Source organism: Pteropus medius, unplaced genomic scaffold (assembly GCF_902729225.1).
Source record: "Pteropus medius unplaced genomic scaffold, Ma_sr-lr_union100, whole genome shotgun sequence".
In the NCBI taxonomy this organism is placed as follows: Eukaryota; Metazoa; Chordata; class Mammalia; order Chiroptera; family Pteropodidae; genus Pteropus; species Pteropus medius.
Genome location: NW_024350319.1, coordinates 2173206 through 2191374, shown reverse-complemented (window position 1 = coordinate 2191374; position 18169 = coordinate 2173206). Strand labels below are relative to the sequence as shown.

The following is an 18169-nucleotide window of genomic DNA, read 5'->3' as shown; positions in this document are numbered from 1 at the left end:
AGGTGAGATTCCCCTTAAGTCGTGCTCCACCAACAAAAGGTGAATCTAACTGCAGTGCAAAAGCCAGGAAAAATAACAGATTTTGCTCCTGAAAGGAGTATCTATGAGTTGGAGGATAGGGTGGAAAAAAATAAAGAGGGAATGAGACAACTGTGAGGTGGCAGAAAGCAGTGTGCTGTTGAATATGACCTCCCAAGACCCCCTGTACATTCTATAAAAACATAAAATGATTGGTGTGGGCAGATTTCTTGAGGAACCTACTAAAAAGAATACATCTGGCATCAGGGATAAGTTAGGGTTAAACGTAGTTAGCTTACATAGATAGAGGGGCTAACTGTAGATAGGGAGCTGCTCGCTGATAGGTTTAAGACTTTCAGAAACTTGGCCCTAAACTTCAGATTCGTACATCTAATTGCCTCCTCAACATCTCCAACCAAAATCTGTTCCTCTCCAAATGCTCCCCATCACAGGAAATGTTCCCACCATTCAATAGGTTACCTAGGTTACATCTTTGGGATCTTTGTCTTTCCTTTTCTTGTGGTTCCATTTTCAAATGCATCAGCCAGTCCTGTTGCCTCTGCCTTAAAAGTGTACTCCAAATCTTCCAACTCTCAATGCTTCTACTAGCACTAATCTTGTCAAGTTCCTATCACTTCAGAAGACCATTCCAGTAGCCTCCTAACTGGTCTCCCTGATTCTGCATATGCCTCAATATAGTTTATTCCCCTCACAGAGTAAGCTTCTAGATTAACGTAGGTCCTGTCATATCAGCTCCTTGCTTAAAATTGTCCAATGACCTCCTAATGTCCCTACAATAGCCTAACAACTCTGTGACCTGACTGCCAACCTTATTTCCTGCTCCTCTTCCTCACCTGGCCTTTTTGCTGTTCACTGAGGTTGACAAGCCCATTACATTTTCAGGGCCTTTGTGTTTGCTATACTCCAGTCTGGGCCATTAATAAGGGGTGGAGCTGGGATTCCAAGCCAGGCAATCGATAACCATCATCACTCGCCAGTCCCATAGTACATATCACACTACCTGATGTTGTATAGTTTATCTTTTTATTTGTTATTTTCTCCCACTAAAATATAAACTTTATAAGGGCAGGTGCTTTGTTTTGTTTAATACTCAGCACATAATTAACACTCCATAAATATTCGTGGAAAGAATGAATCCTTAGATGACATCTGTGATACAATGGCTTACACTTATGTACTTTAAATGTACTATTCACTGGTCTTTACAAAAACCTCATGAAGCAATTACTATTATTTTCCTTATTTTAATGAGGAGGGAACTGTGGCTTGAAGAGGTTAAGTATTTGTTCACAGTCACACAGCTGGAAAACGGAATGGCAGAGATTTGAATCAGAACCTGTTCACCATTAGAACCTAAGCTCTTAACCCCTGAGCTATGTTTATCCTACTACCCCAAGGTCCTGCTTCCTTTTCTCCCTGATTCTCTGTGTAGCACCTAACTACACCAAGAAAATAATTAATATGTTTGAAGAATATAGAACCTAAGAAACCAAAAATGCTTTACCATAAAGCATTAAAAGTTTTATAACTAGATAGTACCTGTTCAAGCATACAGTCCATTCTTCTAATTTTAGAGAAGAGTTTGAGATGCAGAGAAGTTGAATGGGTGTCTAAGGTTATGTTGTTGCAGAAAAAGCCCCGTACTAGGAAACGGAACTTCTGGTGAGTAACAGTGTGTTATGGGTTGATTTGTTATCCCCCACATCAAATTTATATATTGAAGTTCTAACCCTTCACACTGCAGAATATGACTTTATTTGGAGATAGGGTTATTGTAGATTTAATTAGTTAAAAGGAAGTCATAGTGGAGTAGGGTGGTCCCTTAACCCAATGTGAGTGGTGTCCTTATAAAAAGGGGAAATTTAAACACAGACATGCACATGGCGAGAACACCATGAGAACGTGAAAGCAGAGATCCAGGTGCACAAAGCATAGGTTTATAAATGGGATTTGCCAACCATCATGCCCCATGTTGGTTCAGTGGTTTTAAGGCTCATATGATCATTGATTTGATCACTGAGTAAGACATGGAGCTCAGAGAGGTAGCAATGGAATGGCGAGAAAAGGCCTGGGTTTATTATACCCATTTAACAGACTTATCATCTTTATTTTACTGAAGCCCAGGGAGTAGTTGACTTGTCTAGGGTTGAGTGGTTGGATAATTTAGGATTTGAACCTAGGCCTCATGGCAACAGAATCCATTCAATTAACCACCCTTTTTCACTTGGACTTTATTAGTCTTTTTTCAATGGACTGAGAATTACTATGACTCTCAACTTATTTATGTCAAAATAAGGCTGTGGGAACATGCCTGGGAACTGCTTTCCTGTGTATGTGTGTGTGTGTGTGTGTGTGTGCGCGCGCGCGCACATGTGTGCATGCGCATGTGTATGCCTGTGTATTTGTGTATTTCTTTTCGACTCTGACAATTCCATAGTCTTAGGCTCTTTTGTATTTTGTTAAGTATCAAGCTATTGCTCTTAGGCTTGGCAAGGATGCCACAGTATTTTCTGTGTCTGCAGTCATTTCCTGCCATCAGGAACACTGACATGCCATCACAGATGGGGTGTGATTACACTTAGGGCCTATGTTCTGGAACCAGGTGATTAACTTTCTTTTCAATTGATCTTCATTTTGGTTTTCCTACAAACATAATTATAATTCAGTACTCTAAAAGGCAAGTGGTGAGCAACAATACCAGATTACAAGCTCTTGGAATATAGAGCTCTGTCTTGCTTATCTCTCATCTCTACTCTCATCTCTGTATCTGAACCAGTGCCTGCTCATGGCAGGTGCACAATGTCTGCAGACAGTTGCTGTAAAAGAAAGTTGCTATGGTGTGAATGTGTGTATCACCCAAAATTCAGACGCTGAAATCATAACTCCAAAGATAGAGGATGATATCAGGAGGAGGAACCTGTGGGAAGTGCTAGAGTCATGAGGGTGGAGTCTTCATGAATGGGATTAATGGTCTTATGAAAGAGAGCCTGGAGAGATTTCTAGCCCCTTCTACCATGTAGGGACACAAGGAGAAATCACTGGCCATGAACCAGGAAATGGGTCCTCAGCAGAATGTGAGCATACTGGTGTCTTAATCTTGGACTTCCTGGCCTCTAGAACTGTGAGAAATAAATTTCTGTTGTTTTTAATTTACCTAGTTTTGGTATTTTGTTACAGCACCCCTGATGGACTAAGACAAAAGCCTTAGCTGCAAGCATATTTCTCTCTCTGGACAGTGGTTCCCTACTCACAATTACATATTAGAATTATCTCAGGAGAATTTAAAAAATCTGATACCCAGGGCTCCATTCAAGACCAATTCATATAGAAATCTGAGGTAAGGATGAGGGCCAAACATTAACATTTAAAAAAAATAGGTATTCCCCAGATGATTCTCATTTTGCAGCAAGGGTTAAGAACAACTTCTCTGTAGAAACAGACCTACAAACATTTATAAATATTTATGGCTGTAGACATTTTAAAAGTCCCCCCTGTGGTTATTCTAACGGATTCACTTTTGTCGCTCAATCAGTAAAGGCTCAGAGATGGTGGGGTGCAATTGGAAATCAGGGGTGGTGACGAAATGCTATAAATATTAGCTCTGTAGCTAGCGGGCAAGCTGATTCTGCAATGTTGGCTCATCTTCAATTATCTCTATAAAGAAATATAATGATTCCATTTTTTTGAGTGGAGTTCTCTAGAGCAGACCCTCTTACTTGTTCACAAACCGCTTACCTGAGTCATCTACTGATTCTTGCAAACTTCTTAACCACACACACACACACATACACACACACACTTCTCAGTATAATTTTTTTAAAGCTAACTATAAGATTTCAACAAAGCATTCAACAAAATATTTTGCTTATGATATCTACACGGTTCTTTCAAAAAATAAAAGCCTAACCATTTGATCAACAGAAGACTCCATGGATCATCGAGAAGACCACAAGTGTCCGCAGGAGTTCTGTGAACTGTGCTTTCAGAGGACTATTTGCGCCTCAGATTCTTCCTGTGTCAAATGATCAATGGGACCATCTGACTAATGTTCTGTGATTCTATGATTCACTTTTCCAGAGGCCTCAGAGAAGATGGAGATTCCCTTTATTTACCTAGTAAATTAAACTCTTCAGATTCTTAAGGTGGTTCTGTTTGGTTTCTTTCATTACCTCTCTTCCCATTTTCTTAGCAACTGGGTGAACGATTGCTAAGAAAATGTGTAATGTTCCAAGTTGGGGACTTTTCAGACACAGATTCTGAAACTTCAGTTTTGATGTTGGCCAGGCAAAGTGGTTGGTTTTCTTTGTGGGGTATGTTAGAAGAGAAGCGAAAAAAGGTCTGCTTTTAATACGTCAGAACTAACCACAAAATAATTGGGCCTACAGTCTAATCTAATCATGCTTTTGTTTATTCACCTCATAGAAAAGTCTGTTAAGAATGCAGTTGAACACAATATATAATAATAATAGTATTATAAGATACATTGTGAGAAGCTTTTGAAAATAAAATGTCCACCCGAAATAATGCAGTGTTCATAGATATACAAACCCATTAGTCATGCACATTTGTGCCATTTCTTTAACTATTGAGTCACAATGCTGAACTGAAAGCATGAAATATATTTTACAAACTGAGACTGAAGCCAGTAAGAGGCCTAACAACTGTTATGAGAAGCTTCACATTTGCATAATTTACTACATCAGTTCACATTTTATTATAAAATTCACATTGTTTTATTGTTTTCTTTTGTAATTAATTTGAACATGACATTCCTGCTTAATGGCAGGCAGGAGGCTTTCTTTTCAAAGTCAGTAGTTTGGAAACACTCAGAAGAACCATCTGTGAGCAAATGTAGTGTTGCTTTTTAAACTGAAGCCACAGTTACAGTAGAACCCCGTTAGAGCCCAACTTGTGTGTACACAGATTTGGACAGAACATAGGTGAAAACTACATCCCATTGCCTCCTACCCCTATCGAACTATACAAAAGTAAAAGCTCCATATAAACCATTCAGTATCCAATGTGAGAATCCTGTTTCTAAACTGGTTCATAAAGGTGTTGAGCAGTATTAGCAACTCAGACAGGTAAAGGGCAGACCCTCTGAGTAAAAGAGCCCACCGATGATGTCACTGGCAAGGGGGCCGTATATCTCTCTTAAGCAATGTTCAGTTTATAGAATACACAATACAAAACGTTACAAGAAAATCGCAACTCTTAGGCAGAGTTTTCTACATGAATTTAACACCACCATTGGCAGGCAATGTTAGATATATAAATTAATAACTTACAAAACATTACATTATATACATTAAGTAATAAATACATGGTTATAAACAGAAATGAAGGTGTTAGCGCAGAAGGCAGTGCAAGAGAAAGACGGCAGCATTAAATTGAAAATGGCATAATTGGGTGTGAGAGTGAAGAGAGGAGGGGGAGAACAGCATGGGGCAATGAAGCTCCCAGTGGCATAGGAATTCCGGACACCACAGGGCGCACTGCCTTATTACGCTAGTTTTACACAGACGGTTACTGTGAACAGCACAACTGCTCCCTTCCTACCCCTTAGTTTATTCAACTTTATTCTGTTGACAGAAAAAAAGTGAAACTCTCAAGGAGAAAAAGTACTGTTCAAGGCAGGCAAAGAGAGATAGGTTATAAGGGCAACTGTGGAATCAGATGGGACAACAGGGGAAGGAAGTAGAATGTGGTTAGAAGCGTATCCTTTCAATTTGCAAAAGTAACTGTAGTAAAGTGAAAGATATTGCCCAAGAAAGAAGGAAGACCATTTTCTTTCCTTTTTTTTTTTTTCCAGAAAGAGTCAAAAAAAGTTTGTGTCAACTTTGAACGCTTATCTGTGTAGAAGTTGATACTAAACTCTACGTATTCAACAGGCATTTTAAAGACGTGAAAATGTTTTACAAAAAAGGCACACAGGTTGGCAGACAAAGGGACAGGTGAGCAGATTTATAAATGAAGTTATCAGTCAGTTCAGTCACTAGAGGGGACAGATTCCCAAAACTTAGTGCAGAAAAATCTCTCAGTTTTGTGTCTTCTATTTTCAGGCCATTTAGTCGTGATCCGAACTTGGCCTCCAGTACCACATGAAGCTTCAGCTCTCCACCAAGCTTGCAAGCAAGGCAAGTCAACCGTGGAATTTCCTGAGCTGCTATTTGCTTCACGGTCTTGCACTCTGGCTCCATACTCAAGTAACTTGAAAAGCCACATGGCCCTTGTCCTGTGCAGGCCTTGGCCTCCATGGTGGGCTGGCCCTACCATACAGCTGGCATGCTTGTCAAGGTGGAATGTACATCTCCACACAGAGAGGGAGATTATGTGTCGACTGGGGACTTGTCTTCTGTCGCAATGTCCACATCGGTCTCTTCCAGTGAATCCCTATTTTCTGGGTCGATCACACAAAGTGTCTTTGTGCTGCTGAAATAGTTGTGGCCCTCTCCCTCTCTTTCAGGTCCTTCAGAATCCTCCTCTTCTAGGGTCAGTTCAAATTGAAACTTCTCCATCAGCCCCTGGCAGTCTCTGTTCTGCTCGTCCAGCGGTGGGGAGGGACTCTGGGGTATCATGCTCTGATACCAGTTCCTGTTATCTTCTAATGTGTCCAGAATGTCCTGTGCATCAGGCTGTACCAGATCTGCCCATGTCTCCCACAGCGGATGGACAATGTAGTCAATGAAACCAACCTGGAGGAAAATAAGGTCACAAATCTGTTATTGTGATGGGCCTTAAAAACCAAACACGTCATCCTGGTTTCCATGCAAAGAAAAAGCAACAACCCCAGAGAGTTTGTTAATAATGGATCCCATTATTTGAGCAACTACTGTATATAGTATGTCCTGCACTGGATGCAATATAAAAATCACTGCTCTTAGTCCTGCAAAGTATTGTTACCCACTATCTACAAAGGAGGAAACTAAGACTCATTGAGATTAAATATCTCGATGGAGGTCACAGAGCCAGTAAGTGGTGGAGCTGGGCCTCAGTCCCAGCTTTGTCTGATTCCAAACCTTGTGTTCGTCTCACGTCTCAGTATAACTGACGACTTTTCCTTTTACATGTGCCAGATAAGAAGTCTGGATGTAACCCTGGCCGGGAATGACTGTCATTACTTGGCTTCTGTGAGTCATTCTCTGAAGAAGGAAGCCCCAGGTCTAAGAAGTTCTGACTCAACATTCCTTCCCTGATAACTTGAAAATATGCTACAGTTCCAAAGAATGGGGGCCAGCCTCTGACTACTCTGAAATGTCTCAAGTCCTGTGGAATGCTTTTGGTTTACAGATGAGTTTGGTAAAACATCTGAAAATACTTCAAGCCCCTAAACAAATATCCCCTCTATGGACACGTCTGCGATTGTTTTAGATCCATAAGGCACATAGTCATTTCCATCAGGAGAAAGAAGGGAAAATAAAAACAATTAAGCAGTTCCTGTGCGAGTGTTCCTGCGAATAAATATGAGGCTTATGGCTCTGTTATGGTTTACACAGGCACTATGCATCCTGTATGAGCTGGCTCTGTGGCCGCATGCTGACCTCTTCATTGTGGGACAAACAGGAAACACTGGGGGTGGGAGCAGGTTGAGAAAAAGAATAGGCATCAGTTGAATGAGGGAATGGAATTCCCCTGTCAGGGTCTAGCGAGCTGGAGAGATGTTAGTTTGGTATTCAGGGGGAGATGAGCGAGGGCAATTTATATGCACCCATGGGAGATTATATAGCTACATTTCCACACTACTGGAAACTTCTCTTCATTAATATTCTAGCTTTTGGCCGGTCATTTAATACATCGAGGTTGTAGCATATTAAAGAGTCTTAGTCATATGTGAACTCATTTACATCTTATTTGTCTCTCATCTCTCTTCTCTCTGGTGATTCCCTAGCCTGAATAGAATTTATGCTAAAGACAGGGCAGCTCTGACCTGCATTAGTTATAAGAACTAGATTGTATTTGATTCAGATATTTCTTTTGCTTCCACCCACTCTTTTTCCCTCTCTTTTTCTTCTTTACGTGTGTCTAATTGACTTTAGAGACTATTTTCAAGGTGTTTTCCAGGGACCTGAAAAAACAAGCTCAAGGCACTGGAGAAAATTGAATCATGTGAATACAATGCAGTCATTTCCTTTCTTCATTTGTTTTGCTTCTGCTAAATGCTCAGCATTTTCTGAAAGGTGGCCTCTAGTTGCTTATTTCCTAGGTCCTGGAATAAGAGAGCTCTACAAATCCTAACAGCACTTAGTCAAAGGCTTTATTGCCAGATGACTCAGACAGAGCACATCTATGGGAAATACCAGCTAGAACCACAATGTCATGGCCACAGGGAGACCTGTCCACAGTGATGGAGAGTGAAGAGCTTTAGGTAGGGGTGGCCGAGTCACTAAAGAGCTGGTGAAAGGGACCAAGAGGACAGCTTCTTCACCTGACACACTGAGGAAATACAAGCTACCTCACAAGGCTGTGTGGAGGTTCAAATAGGATAATATATGGGCAAATGTGTGGAAAACAGCATTGACACTAGATAAATATTTAAAAAATCGTAGTTCATGAAAGGGCATTCTAATTAATTAATTAATTAATTGATTGATTGATTAAGATCTTGTTCTAATTAAGGCTTTAGGGTATTTGAATTGGTCCTAAATTAATGTTATGCATTTTTATAGCATATTAGACTTTTAGAACACGTTCACAGATTTTAAACTCATTTGACTGAGTTTCTTTAAGAAGCAACCAAATAACTGCAAAGGAATTATACACTCATATACAAGCATATGGAAATTTGGGGGTAGCAGATAGCAGGGAGAGGATAAACACTAACACAAAACACTGTAAGTGCTTTTGTGAGAAAAACCTTGGACAGCCTATAGACTCATTCTCTCAATCATGACCACCTGGCTCAGGCTATTTTTTGTTCTAAAAAAAAAAAAGAAACTTTTCAGCAAGTCCTGAAGCCTTTGTAGGAATAGTGACACTTTCTAGTGCTATATACTCTGCAACTAGAGGCCTCTGGAGCCTTTCTGCAACCCCCCGCCTCCAGTGTATTTGTCTTCAGCACACAGGGACTTTGTAGCTTTTGACATAACTGGAAGATGTCAGCATGTTCTCAGAGGTGTAGAGGCAACCTCAGAAGAGAACACAGGACAGAGCTTGGACTATGAGGTAGAAGAAGTATGTAGGAATAAGATTCACTACCTCTGGTTATGGTGGCAGTATGCTTGACTATGGAGAGATAGCAAAAATAGGCTGCAGGAAACAAGAATAAAGCTCCTGGATAAAAAGAGAGCTAGGAGGAATCTAAGTGGATGAGATGAAGCAGCAGCCTTCAGTTCAATCAGCTGGATTTGCTAAGGTCATAGACAACTATCCAAACTGAGAATATACAGTCCAAAGTTTGATGGGTTCTGATGACTGCTTTATCTCCACCCTGTGAAACTGACTGTAATGGAGAAGGCAATGAATGAGTCATGAGTATAATGGAACTAAATGAGTAGTTGCTTCCTTACGATTTTATATAAAAGAAAGGAACTAGACAGAATCCTCCAGTTCTACAATCAGCAGAGCTCACAAAAACTTTGAAAACCTTATATTAGATACCTGGGATTTTTCCACAGAGGCTGTGTGCTTATCGCACATTGGGCTAATTTCCATTCCCCTTTCCCGCTCCTTGTCTCCCTGCTGGAAAAATTCCTCCATGATGCGGTCTGTCCACTGCCGATACAATTCCAAGGACTTGGTGGGGTTGCTCAGGTCTGCACAGTGCACCATGTTGCGAAGGACCTGAAATCAAGTTTTGGAAATCCCATAAAACTAGGTGTAAATACTACCAGAACATCTCATCTCTCTCGTACTAGTACACTTGGTACCAAACCCAAGAACATTTTTAGTTGCATTATAATTATAGTGTGTGCATCAAAAAAGCAGAATTACAATGGTGCTGGCCAGAGTTGGTCATTGACCATTAGAGGAGTCCCAAAAGGGAAAATGTGTGTCTTCTTAGATTGATGGCCACTGAATTTAAAACTGGAAAGGACAGTAGAGGTCAGATACTGCCATCGTTTTCCTTTCCTCAGTTTGGAAAAAATGCAAAGAACTACTCAAAGTAAATATCTTCATATTTTCTGCTTGTGGAAAGAGGAGACCAGCTGATGACAATTTGTATAACCAAAACAGACCTAACAAACTTCAAGTCAATGAGATTGATATCCAAACACGAGCTTTTGAAAACAGCAGTCACGTACGCCTTATTGCAAATAGATTTTACCATTTATTTTTAGAACTAAGCGATTCAATAAATAGGGTTATGTTTTTCCTCATAAATTAGAGAATAAACTGCAATGTTTTTCTTAGGTATTTCTTAGCTTGCTTAGTTTGTTCTTAAAATAAGCCCAAAGCTGTAGTAATAACCTAGAACATGCAACTGAAGTTCGTTTTCATTTTTAATTGTTGTTTGGTTTGGCTTTGTGTTAAATCAAAGGCTTTTATTAAATACCTGTATGCGATCAGTATAGTTGTCGAGCAGGAGAACACCTGAACTTGTAACTTTCTTTGTTTCTACCATTGTCTTCAGGTCTGCCAGCAGGCTCATATGTTTGGACATATCGGTTGCCAACACCTTGGGTAAAAAGAAAATGAAAACTTTCAATAAGCTCAGTTTATCGGAGAGAATGGAATTTCTCCTTCTGCAAAGGTAAAAGTAAGTGAGGAATGCAGAGAGGCTGAAGTCTTACCATGTCGATAACCATTTTCCTGAGTGTCTGACGCTGTTTCTTGCTGAGATTCTGGAAGATGTCACAGTGCTCTTCTTGCAGCAGTTTGAAACCCACGGCCAGATGATGGTTTTCCAACACAGATTCATCATTATACATCAAAGCAAGTTCTGAATCTAATAAACGAGAAAAAACGACAACTTAATAAAAAGGGGTACAGTTCAAACACTAATATTATCTTAATGTGAAATCAGATCTAGTTCTCTTTAAGTGGTTTCAGGAACCAAGATCCACGTCATTTCTTCTTGGAGAAACAGTCTCCCTCTACAGAAAGATATAGTCAGTCTCAAAAAAAAAAAAAGAAAAGAAAAAAATAGTGTCTAGTAGATACTAGTGCATAAGCTTTCTCTTTGATTAAAATTGATGGTATTTTAAAACCTTTTTTTCCTTCTTCACTTCATAAAGAATTCGACATTAAATAAGAGCATTCCCAAGCAGCTAAATCCTATTTTTATCTCAGATTGTAATCTCCTTTACGTCGTCATATATTTTGTGCTTTGGAAAAGAATAAACTAAAACTTTATCAAATGTATTAATATTTTCAAACTATATTCACTTTTCAATATGCTTCCCAGCTCTGTCAATTGTGAGTTTTGGATTTTCAAAGAAGATAATGTAAAATTTCATTTTATCCAAATAATGTAGTTTTTTTGAGCTTTCTATAAATATGGTAACAAAATAGTAATGCTTTTGAGAACAATCTTGATGTCAAATTTTCTGCCTTCTGGCTTTGTACATCAGAAATTGCAATATCTGGATGTGTAAATTACAGCTTCCAGCCTGCCTTTCACACAGAAAAATCACAGTCATCTTTCGTTAGGCAGAACCGTGGTCTGCAATTGAGAACATAGTCATCAAACTCATGAGGCCACATTTTCTCTTAATCAAGAGTAATAGCTATATGATGATAATATGTCACTAATTGCAGGTGCTGTTAATCATAACCATGGCTTTAGCGGTGGGCTTTGAGTTACATCCTCAGAAAAAGTGGTGGGATATATGAAGTCATTTCAGCACTCTTGCCTTGCTAACTTGGTGATCAAGGGCGCAGACCTACAAACTGGCTTTGTGTATGGTAGTGTTGTAGGTGGCTATAACAGAAAGATCATTTTTCTGTGTGAAGCTAACTGGCCTACACATGGATTGATTCATGATACCAGCTGATAGAGTAGTTGCCCAAAGTTTGTTCTTTCAATAGAAGAACAAGGTTAAAAAACAAAACAAAACAATGTACCCCACACTTAGATCACTCAGATATTCTGGTGATAAAGTAGCTCAAACATTTCTATAAAACCATTAGCACTTGATGTTAATCATGACATCAGAAAACCTGTATTCTCACAAGAAAAAGTACTTAGATTTTCAGCATATAGACACAGTGTATTAACTGAAAGAATTCACGGATTTTCATTAGCGTGGATACTAAACAGTTTGAGCATACAAAGGTTTGAATATGGCTTGAGATCCTAAGGCTGGACTGGCCCTGAAGTTTGCTGAAGTCATCTTTCTGCTACGGACTAATCAATCCATAATCAAACCTCTGCAGTATATGAGACTTTTAATGACCCTTCCTCCTGAATTGTGAAAACCTATTTCAGTGCTTTCTTTGGAGTCTTATTTCTGTTTCGGGGTTCCCATACTCAAACCTAACATTTGAGCCTTCTTCCTCAATAGAGAGGGACACTAGTGGGTGACCATGCTCTGTGCGAGAGCCCTGCATAATACTGAAAATTATTATCACATTATTCCAAGCCTTCCCTTGTGCTTACTGGATAATTCCACGTCTGTTACTCTTTCCTCACATATTGTACTTTTTATGGCTCCCCTCTGACCCTTTGCAAGTTCTCCGTGCAGCTCAAATATTCTGTTGCCAGACTGGACACAGTATCCAGGAAAGCTCTGAGCAGTTTGAGTGGAATGGAAGGATTACCTCATCTTTACTCTTATTATTATCCATAACAAAAACATTAGAAGGAAAAAAGTTAAGCAATGAATCATACAATTATCTCAAATGACTGTCCTAGTGGTGAACTCACTTGTGTTGATGAGAAACTGGTTGGAGACTCCAGGATGATCAACGTCATGGATAGCAGCTGCAAAAATGGCGGCCAGGATTTCCAAATCTGTGAAGACGGCCTGCAGAGCAAAATGAGCACATTTAACTCCATGTCCCATTTGCCTATCCTGTTTATTCAAGTTCATATTAAAGTATCCCATTTCATTCTTGTTGGGAGAAGGATAGTTTGTCGATTTTTATAATATCTCAGTATACTAATTCAATTAAATGTAGATTCTATTGATCATTGTAAGGTCTCATGTGAAAGGGATGATGGCTGGAGCCCATGCCCTCATCAAGCCTACAGGATGAGGTGCAGGAAAGCATTAGCACGATGCTCATGGTGAGTGATCAGCTGCTGCCTGATGTTTGCTTCTGGATAAGTGGTATGGCAGAAAGGTGCTTATATAACACAAGCATATACAGGTCAAAGAAGCAAGTGAGACTGGCTCTGCTCTGAGATATAACAACCTTCATATGTTTTCTGGCTGAATAACTTAGAGAACAAAGGCCAAATTCTAGACTCATAACACTGGCAATAAATTATTTCCGAAAGCTAAATCTGTAGTGTGGTCAGAAGGTTTCATATACTCATTCATCCATTCATTCAGGACCTATCCACTAAATGTTTACTATGGGCCAGATTTGAAAACATTTATAAGTCTCCTCTGCCTCCACTGGTACATAATAATTTAAATCTAGTATTTATGTAGGTATATATTCTTTCTGGCTAAAATGTCTTTCTTTGGTTGAAATGTCTTTTCTTGATCTCTGTGATTACTTAAATCTGCTGATCCTTCAAATGCCAGCTCAGTGTCCATTTCGCTTTACAATCTAACTACTCAAGGACACACTGAACTCTCCCTTCTCTAAACATCTGTGGTACTTGTGGTCAATTTCCGGCCATGTAGTAGGTATACTATCAATAGTGGATAGTTGATAAACAGTGTTGGCTCACTCTGTGATGCTCCTACAGAACATAAAAATAATAGTTTCTTTCATTCAGGGAAATAGAACAGCCTTGGCTCCATCTCACTTTCCCAAGTCTCCTCGGATTTCTTTTATTAGGAAATATGGGATACAAGCAATAGAGCTGTGGTTAATTCAATCTTGCTTCACCTTCCAAACTGGACTTGCAAAGGTGGAGCTGGATAAAGGTTGGCCAGTCTCTTCCAGCAGTGAACCTGCTCATTTTGGAAGCACCTGACCACCACTGCCATATGTCAAGGAAGAACATGGTCTGCTAGGCACATTGTGGCTAATATTGGTATGTACAAATGCACTGATCTGTTGGGGAAGGAGTCACAACCACCTTCTAGCAAGATATCTAGCCTAATTCTTCAGTTCTAGATTTAGATTTTCAGTTACTTTTACTTCAGCCCATAGAATTAGTTTAATAAGTCCTTAGGAAAATAGGCCTATAGATGCTTATTCTTAACAGAAACTATAGAGAACATTTTATATTATGTTTCTGTGCTATCCCTCACAGTGCCTGGAATGGTGTGGGCAGTTCAGATCAGTATCTGCATATTGAGAAAATATACTATATACCAAATATTGAATTAGACATCCGTTAGATGCAAGAGACACAATAAAAAATAAGGTGTCCTGTTAATTGCTTGATAATTAAACAATTTTTCAATTGTAAGAAATATAAAGGGAAGGTTACTCTGATATTAGAAAGCAAAGTAGAAATGCCATCCATTTTTATTAGTAACCCAACTGATAGATGCTATACATAATCAAGAACCAGTTCAAATATATGCAATCATCTAATTACACTATTTCTGCAAATATATTACATGTTGTATGGCACTTTTTAAAGAGTATGGGCAGGTATGCAAAACAGATCTTAACTACTCACATCTAATGCTGGCGTCGAAAGAAGAACATGGGTTGACTGGGCTACATCAGCAGCATGTAGGCTGTTATGATATGCCACATCGGAATGGTAATGGTCTTCTAAAGTCATCATGTAGGTTACAAATGTATCAGATGAGATTTTGAATGTCTTTAGAAGGTCTCTTTCCTATGTAGTAAAATGGATTAGAAAGTAAATAAGTGGATGCCCCAAAATGAAGAAAAGCCAATTAGAAAAGTAAACTGGAATGGGAAAAAAAAATCATAAAGAGCTATCCAGTTGAAAAACCAACATTGTCTCCTGTTTACTCACCTGGAATATGGCATACATGATGCAAGTTAGAGGCCTATTGTGTGAATATCCAGCCACATTGAAGATGTTAAGGCCCCATTTGTTCAGGTCTTCCAGTTCCTATAATCGAAATTAGAGAAATTTAGGAATAAAAACAGTTTTGTCAGCATGCTTCCTTATTTTTATTTATTTTTTGAATAATGGCTGACTAAGTCTTTCATGTGTCTATTTAGAGTGTTCTAGTTGCATGAAAAAGTTAAAATGGAATGGCTTAGGATGTTGGGATCCTCATTCTAGGTACAAGTTTCTGTATATTTCATTTATAAATTTAGTCGTTGACCTATATTTGCCATATGTCAGTCCTCAACCAATGTTGTGTTCAGTGGTAGTTGCAAGCGATTAGAGGTCACTCTAGCCCCGTTCCCTGTTTCTTCTTTTCACTACTCACTGACCTATTAGTAAAATCATCTCAGGGATACTCCTCTGCCCTTTGGCTATTATCACTAAGGGCCAGGTCAGTAACTTAGCTGCTAGAATGTGCATAGTCAACCCTAATTTAATGTAAAAAGTTATAAAGAATGCCAGTCACCTATTATATCCTAGATAAACCTGGAAGAAGCATCATTCAGTCCTGGGTTGTGGGATTATTCTAAGATGATCTGATTAAAGGAGCAATTTAGTCCATTCTTAATTATTATCTCGTATAAAGAATCTAGGATCTCCTTGGAGAATTGGCCCACTATATAATCAACCTTAGTCTAATAATATCTTTCAGAAGGCCTTACTGAATGTCCTCCTGTTCATAGTAAGCTCATTTCATTCTCACAAGGCTGAGAGGACCTCAGCAGTCACTATACACAGCCTCCTAGAGGATGTATGCTCTTTCTGTGCCTTCTTCCACTACTGGAATTTGGGCTCAAGAATCAGTACTGCCAATTTCTCTCATTTCTTCTCCAGCTCTGCCAATCAGTGCAGATTTTCCCATTAGTCCTTGGCATACAGTCCCCAAAATGTCCTCTGGAATAATTTAATAGTGCCTACTGGCCTCCCCTTGGATTCTCCCAATGTATCTTCAGTAGGATTCTTATTCATGAGGAACTATTCATTTACAAATACAATTTAGAATTTTTTAATGGTCCTTTGATATAAAAAAGGGTCTTTAATTAGATGCCCAGCAATGGACGAAGAGGCCACACTAGCCTCCTTATAATATTTTCTAGTAGGTAGTTTTGGGCCTCTGCTTCCTGTGAAGTTGAGAGTTACATGTACTCACACACACACCCAGCTCATACACACCTTAGCCAGATGATCTTCATTTTCTGTGTTGACTCCAAAGCGTGAGATGCTTGTATTGTTTAAGCTTGAGCTATGCATCAGTTTCTTCACTCCGCTTATCTGGGTCATGAGCTGTTGTTTTTTCTTTTTCTCTCTGTCTTTCTGAGTGGGAGATGGAATCTCCACATCATTCTGCTTGTCTGCAACAAAGGAATATGTTTTTCAGACCATGTGTGCCAATGAGAACCCACTGCAATGTGCAAAACGACTTCTAACAATCTTCAATGGATTTCGCATCTTACAAAGAACTGTCATGCATTATTTCACTTGCTCTCCAGGACAATCCTGTGAGATAAATGGGGAGAATATGAGAAAATTTGCCCCATTTTATTGCTAAGCAAACTGAGGCCCAGAGGAGGTAAACAAGTTGTTCAAGAAGTGGCAGAGGAGGACTCAATCCCAGATCTTCTGTTTGCAGTCTAACTTAGGAGAATTACACTTATACATTTTTAAGGTGGGGCATCAATATTTATATGCAGATTTTTTAAGTGAATAACTTATATGTTTGTGTAATAAAAAGGTTTGTGCAGCCAAGACAAGGTTAATAAAAACAGGCTTGACGTTCTGCTCATTTTACTATATTTGTATTAACTTTTTAATTTAAAAAATCCACATAACTACGGGTGGATATAACTTATAATTTCAATTTAGATGAGCAGTATGTATGATAGAGAAATAAATGGTTTACAATCTTCAAATAATTATTTTAAAGCCTTGGCTTATTGCCATTTGAGGTTTAGAGAAAGACTATAATTTTAGTTTTACTTCATGTCTTGTGTTTATTAATTCTACAAAAATAATTATATAATAAACAATTCGTAACAGGCATTACCTCTATCAAAATATTTATGCTTAGTAAATATTCATGCTCATCTCATTTAATCTTTTGAAAAATTCTGCTACAACAAGGTAATAATAGAACTAGAATTAGTGGGGGAAAAAACAGCATGTCTACCTGCTCGCAGAAGCTCTTTTCTCTATATCACGCTATGAAAAATATCAGCTACCAAATATTCCGTTTCCCTCACAGAGGGATGTATCCTGAGCGCTTCTGAAAAATGCCTTAACTCTTTCAGGCCCAGGGATGCCTGGGAGTGCACTGAGGCAATAATTTATTAAATAGCTTAACAGCTATTCATTGAACTAAATGACATCCTGTGGCTGAAAGAGTTAACGCAGCTTTCAAAAGTTCCTGCATTTATCTCTACTTATTACAGTGAAAATTAGTACAAATACAACTTCTCTATTTGAAAATGCCATGTTTCCAGATGGCATGCTGGGATCTAAACTATTTGCTTTCAACTTTTGCAGATGATGGCATAGTCACATGTTCTCTCCAGAGACCTCCGCCTGCTCATGGGGCCCTGGGGACAAGTCATCAAAGCAAAGGAAGCACAGGAAGACAGAAGCAGCCATCATGTACATCTCAACACCTGGCTGTAGGACTGAAGCAAGGGTATTCTCTCTCCCTAGCATACCAGTTTCATCTCTAAGTGCCCACAAGCTCCTAGACTGAGCAGCCTATAACTTTGCTTAGGGAGGAATTTTAGTGGTCATCTCCATTAGCTTAGGGATTTCCAAACTGGTGCAGCAACAGAGGCACTAGGGACCTTTCAAAAAATACAGATTTAGGAGCCCCACCCAGTCCTACTGAATCAGTACTTTTTAAAAGCTTCCCAAGTGACTCTGACGATCAGAGCCAAGTTGGGGAACCAATAATAATCCCACACTCTCACTTTTCAGATGAAGTCAGCAACTTGCCCAAGCTCAAAGGGCAATTTATTCAACAGATATTTATTTTGCAATTACTTTGTTCCA

The 18169-nt window shown here is 39.1% G+C and overlaps 1 protein-coding gene and 1 long non-coding RNA gene across 2 annotated transcripts in view; one reads left to right on the top strand and one right to left on the bottom strand.

Moving 5' to 3' along the window:
• Nucleotides 1-4424: 4424 nt before the first annotated feature.
• LOC120583186 (cAMP-specific 3',5'-cyclic phosphodiesterase 4B) overlaps nucleotides 4425-18169 on the bottom strand; it is a 39822-nt gene continuing 26077 nt past the window's right edge. Inside the window, exons 3-10 of the mRNA XM_039838507.1 lie at nucleotides 16313-16491; nucleotides 15038-15136; nucleotides 14729-14893; nucleotides 12845-12944; nucleotides 10770-10924; nucleotides 10532-10654; nucleotides 9637-9819; nucleotides 4425-6734 (exon numbers count right to left, since the gene is read on the bottom strand). Coding sequence (XP_039694441.1) covers nucleotides 6369-6734; nucleotides 9637-9819; nucleotides 10532-10654; nucleotides 10770-10924; nucleotides 12845-12944; nucleotides 14729-14893; nucleotides 15038-15136; nucleotides 16313-16491 — 1370 coding nt within the window. The 3' untranslated portion in view covers nucleotides 4425-6368. The remainder of the gene's footprint in view (nucleotides 6735-9636; nucleotides 9820-10531; nucleotides 10655-10769; nucleotides 10925-12844; nucleotides 12945-14728; nucleotides 14894-15037; nucleotides 15137-16312; nucleotides 16492-18169) is intronic.
• Nucleotides 6118-7475, top strand: LOC120583188 (uncharacterized). The gene is made up of 2 exons (XR_005647724.1): nucleotides 6118-6245; nucleotides 7116-7475. It is a non-coding gene; the product is annotated as an uncharacterized LOC120583188 (long non-coding RNA).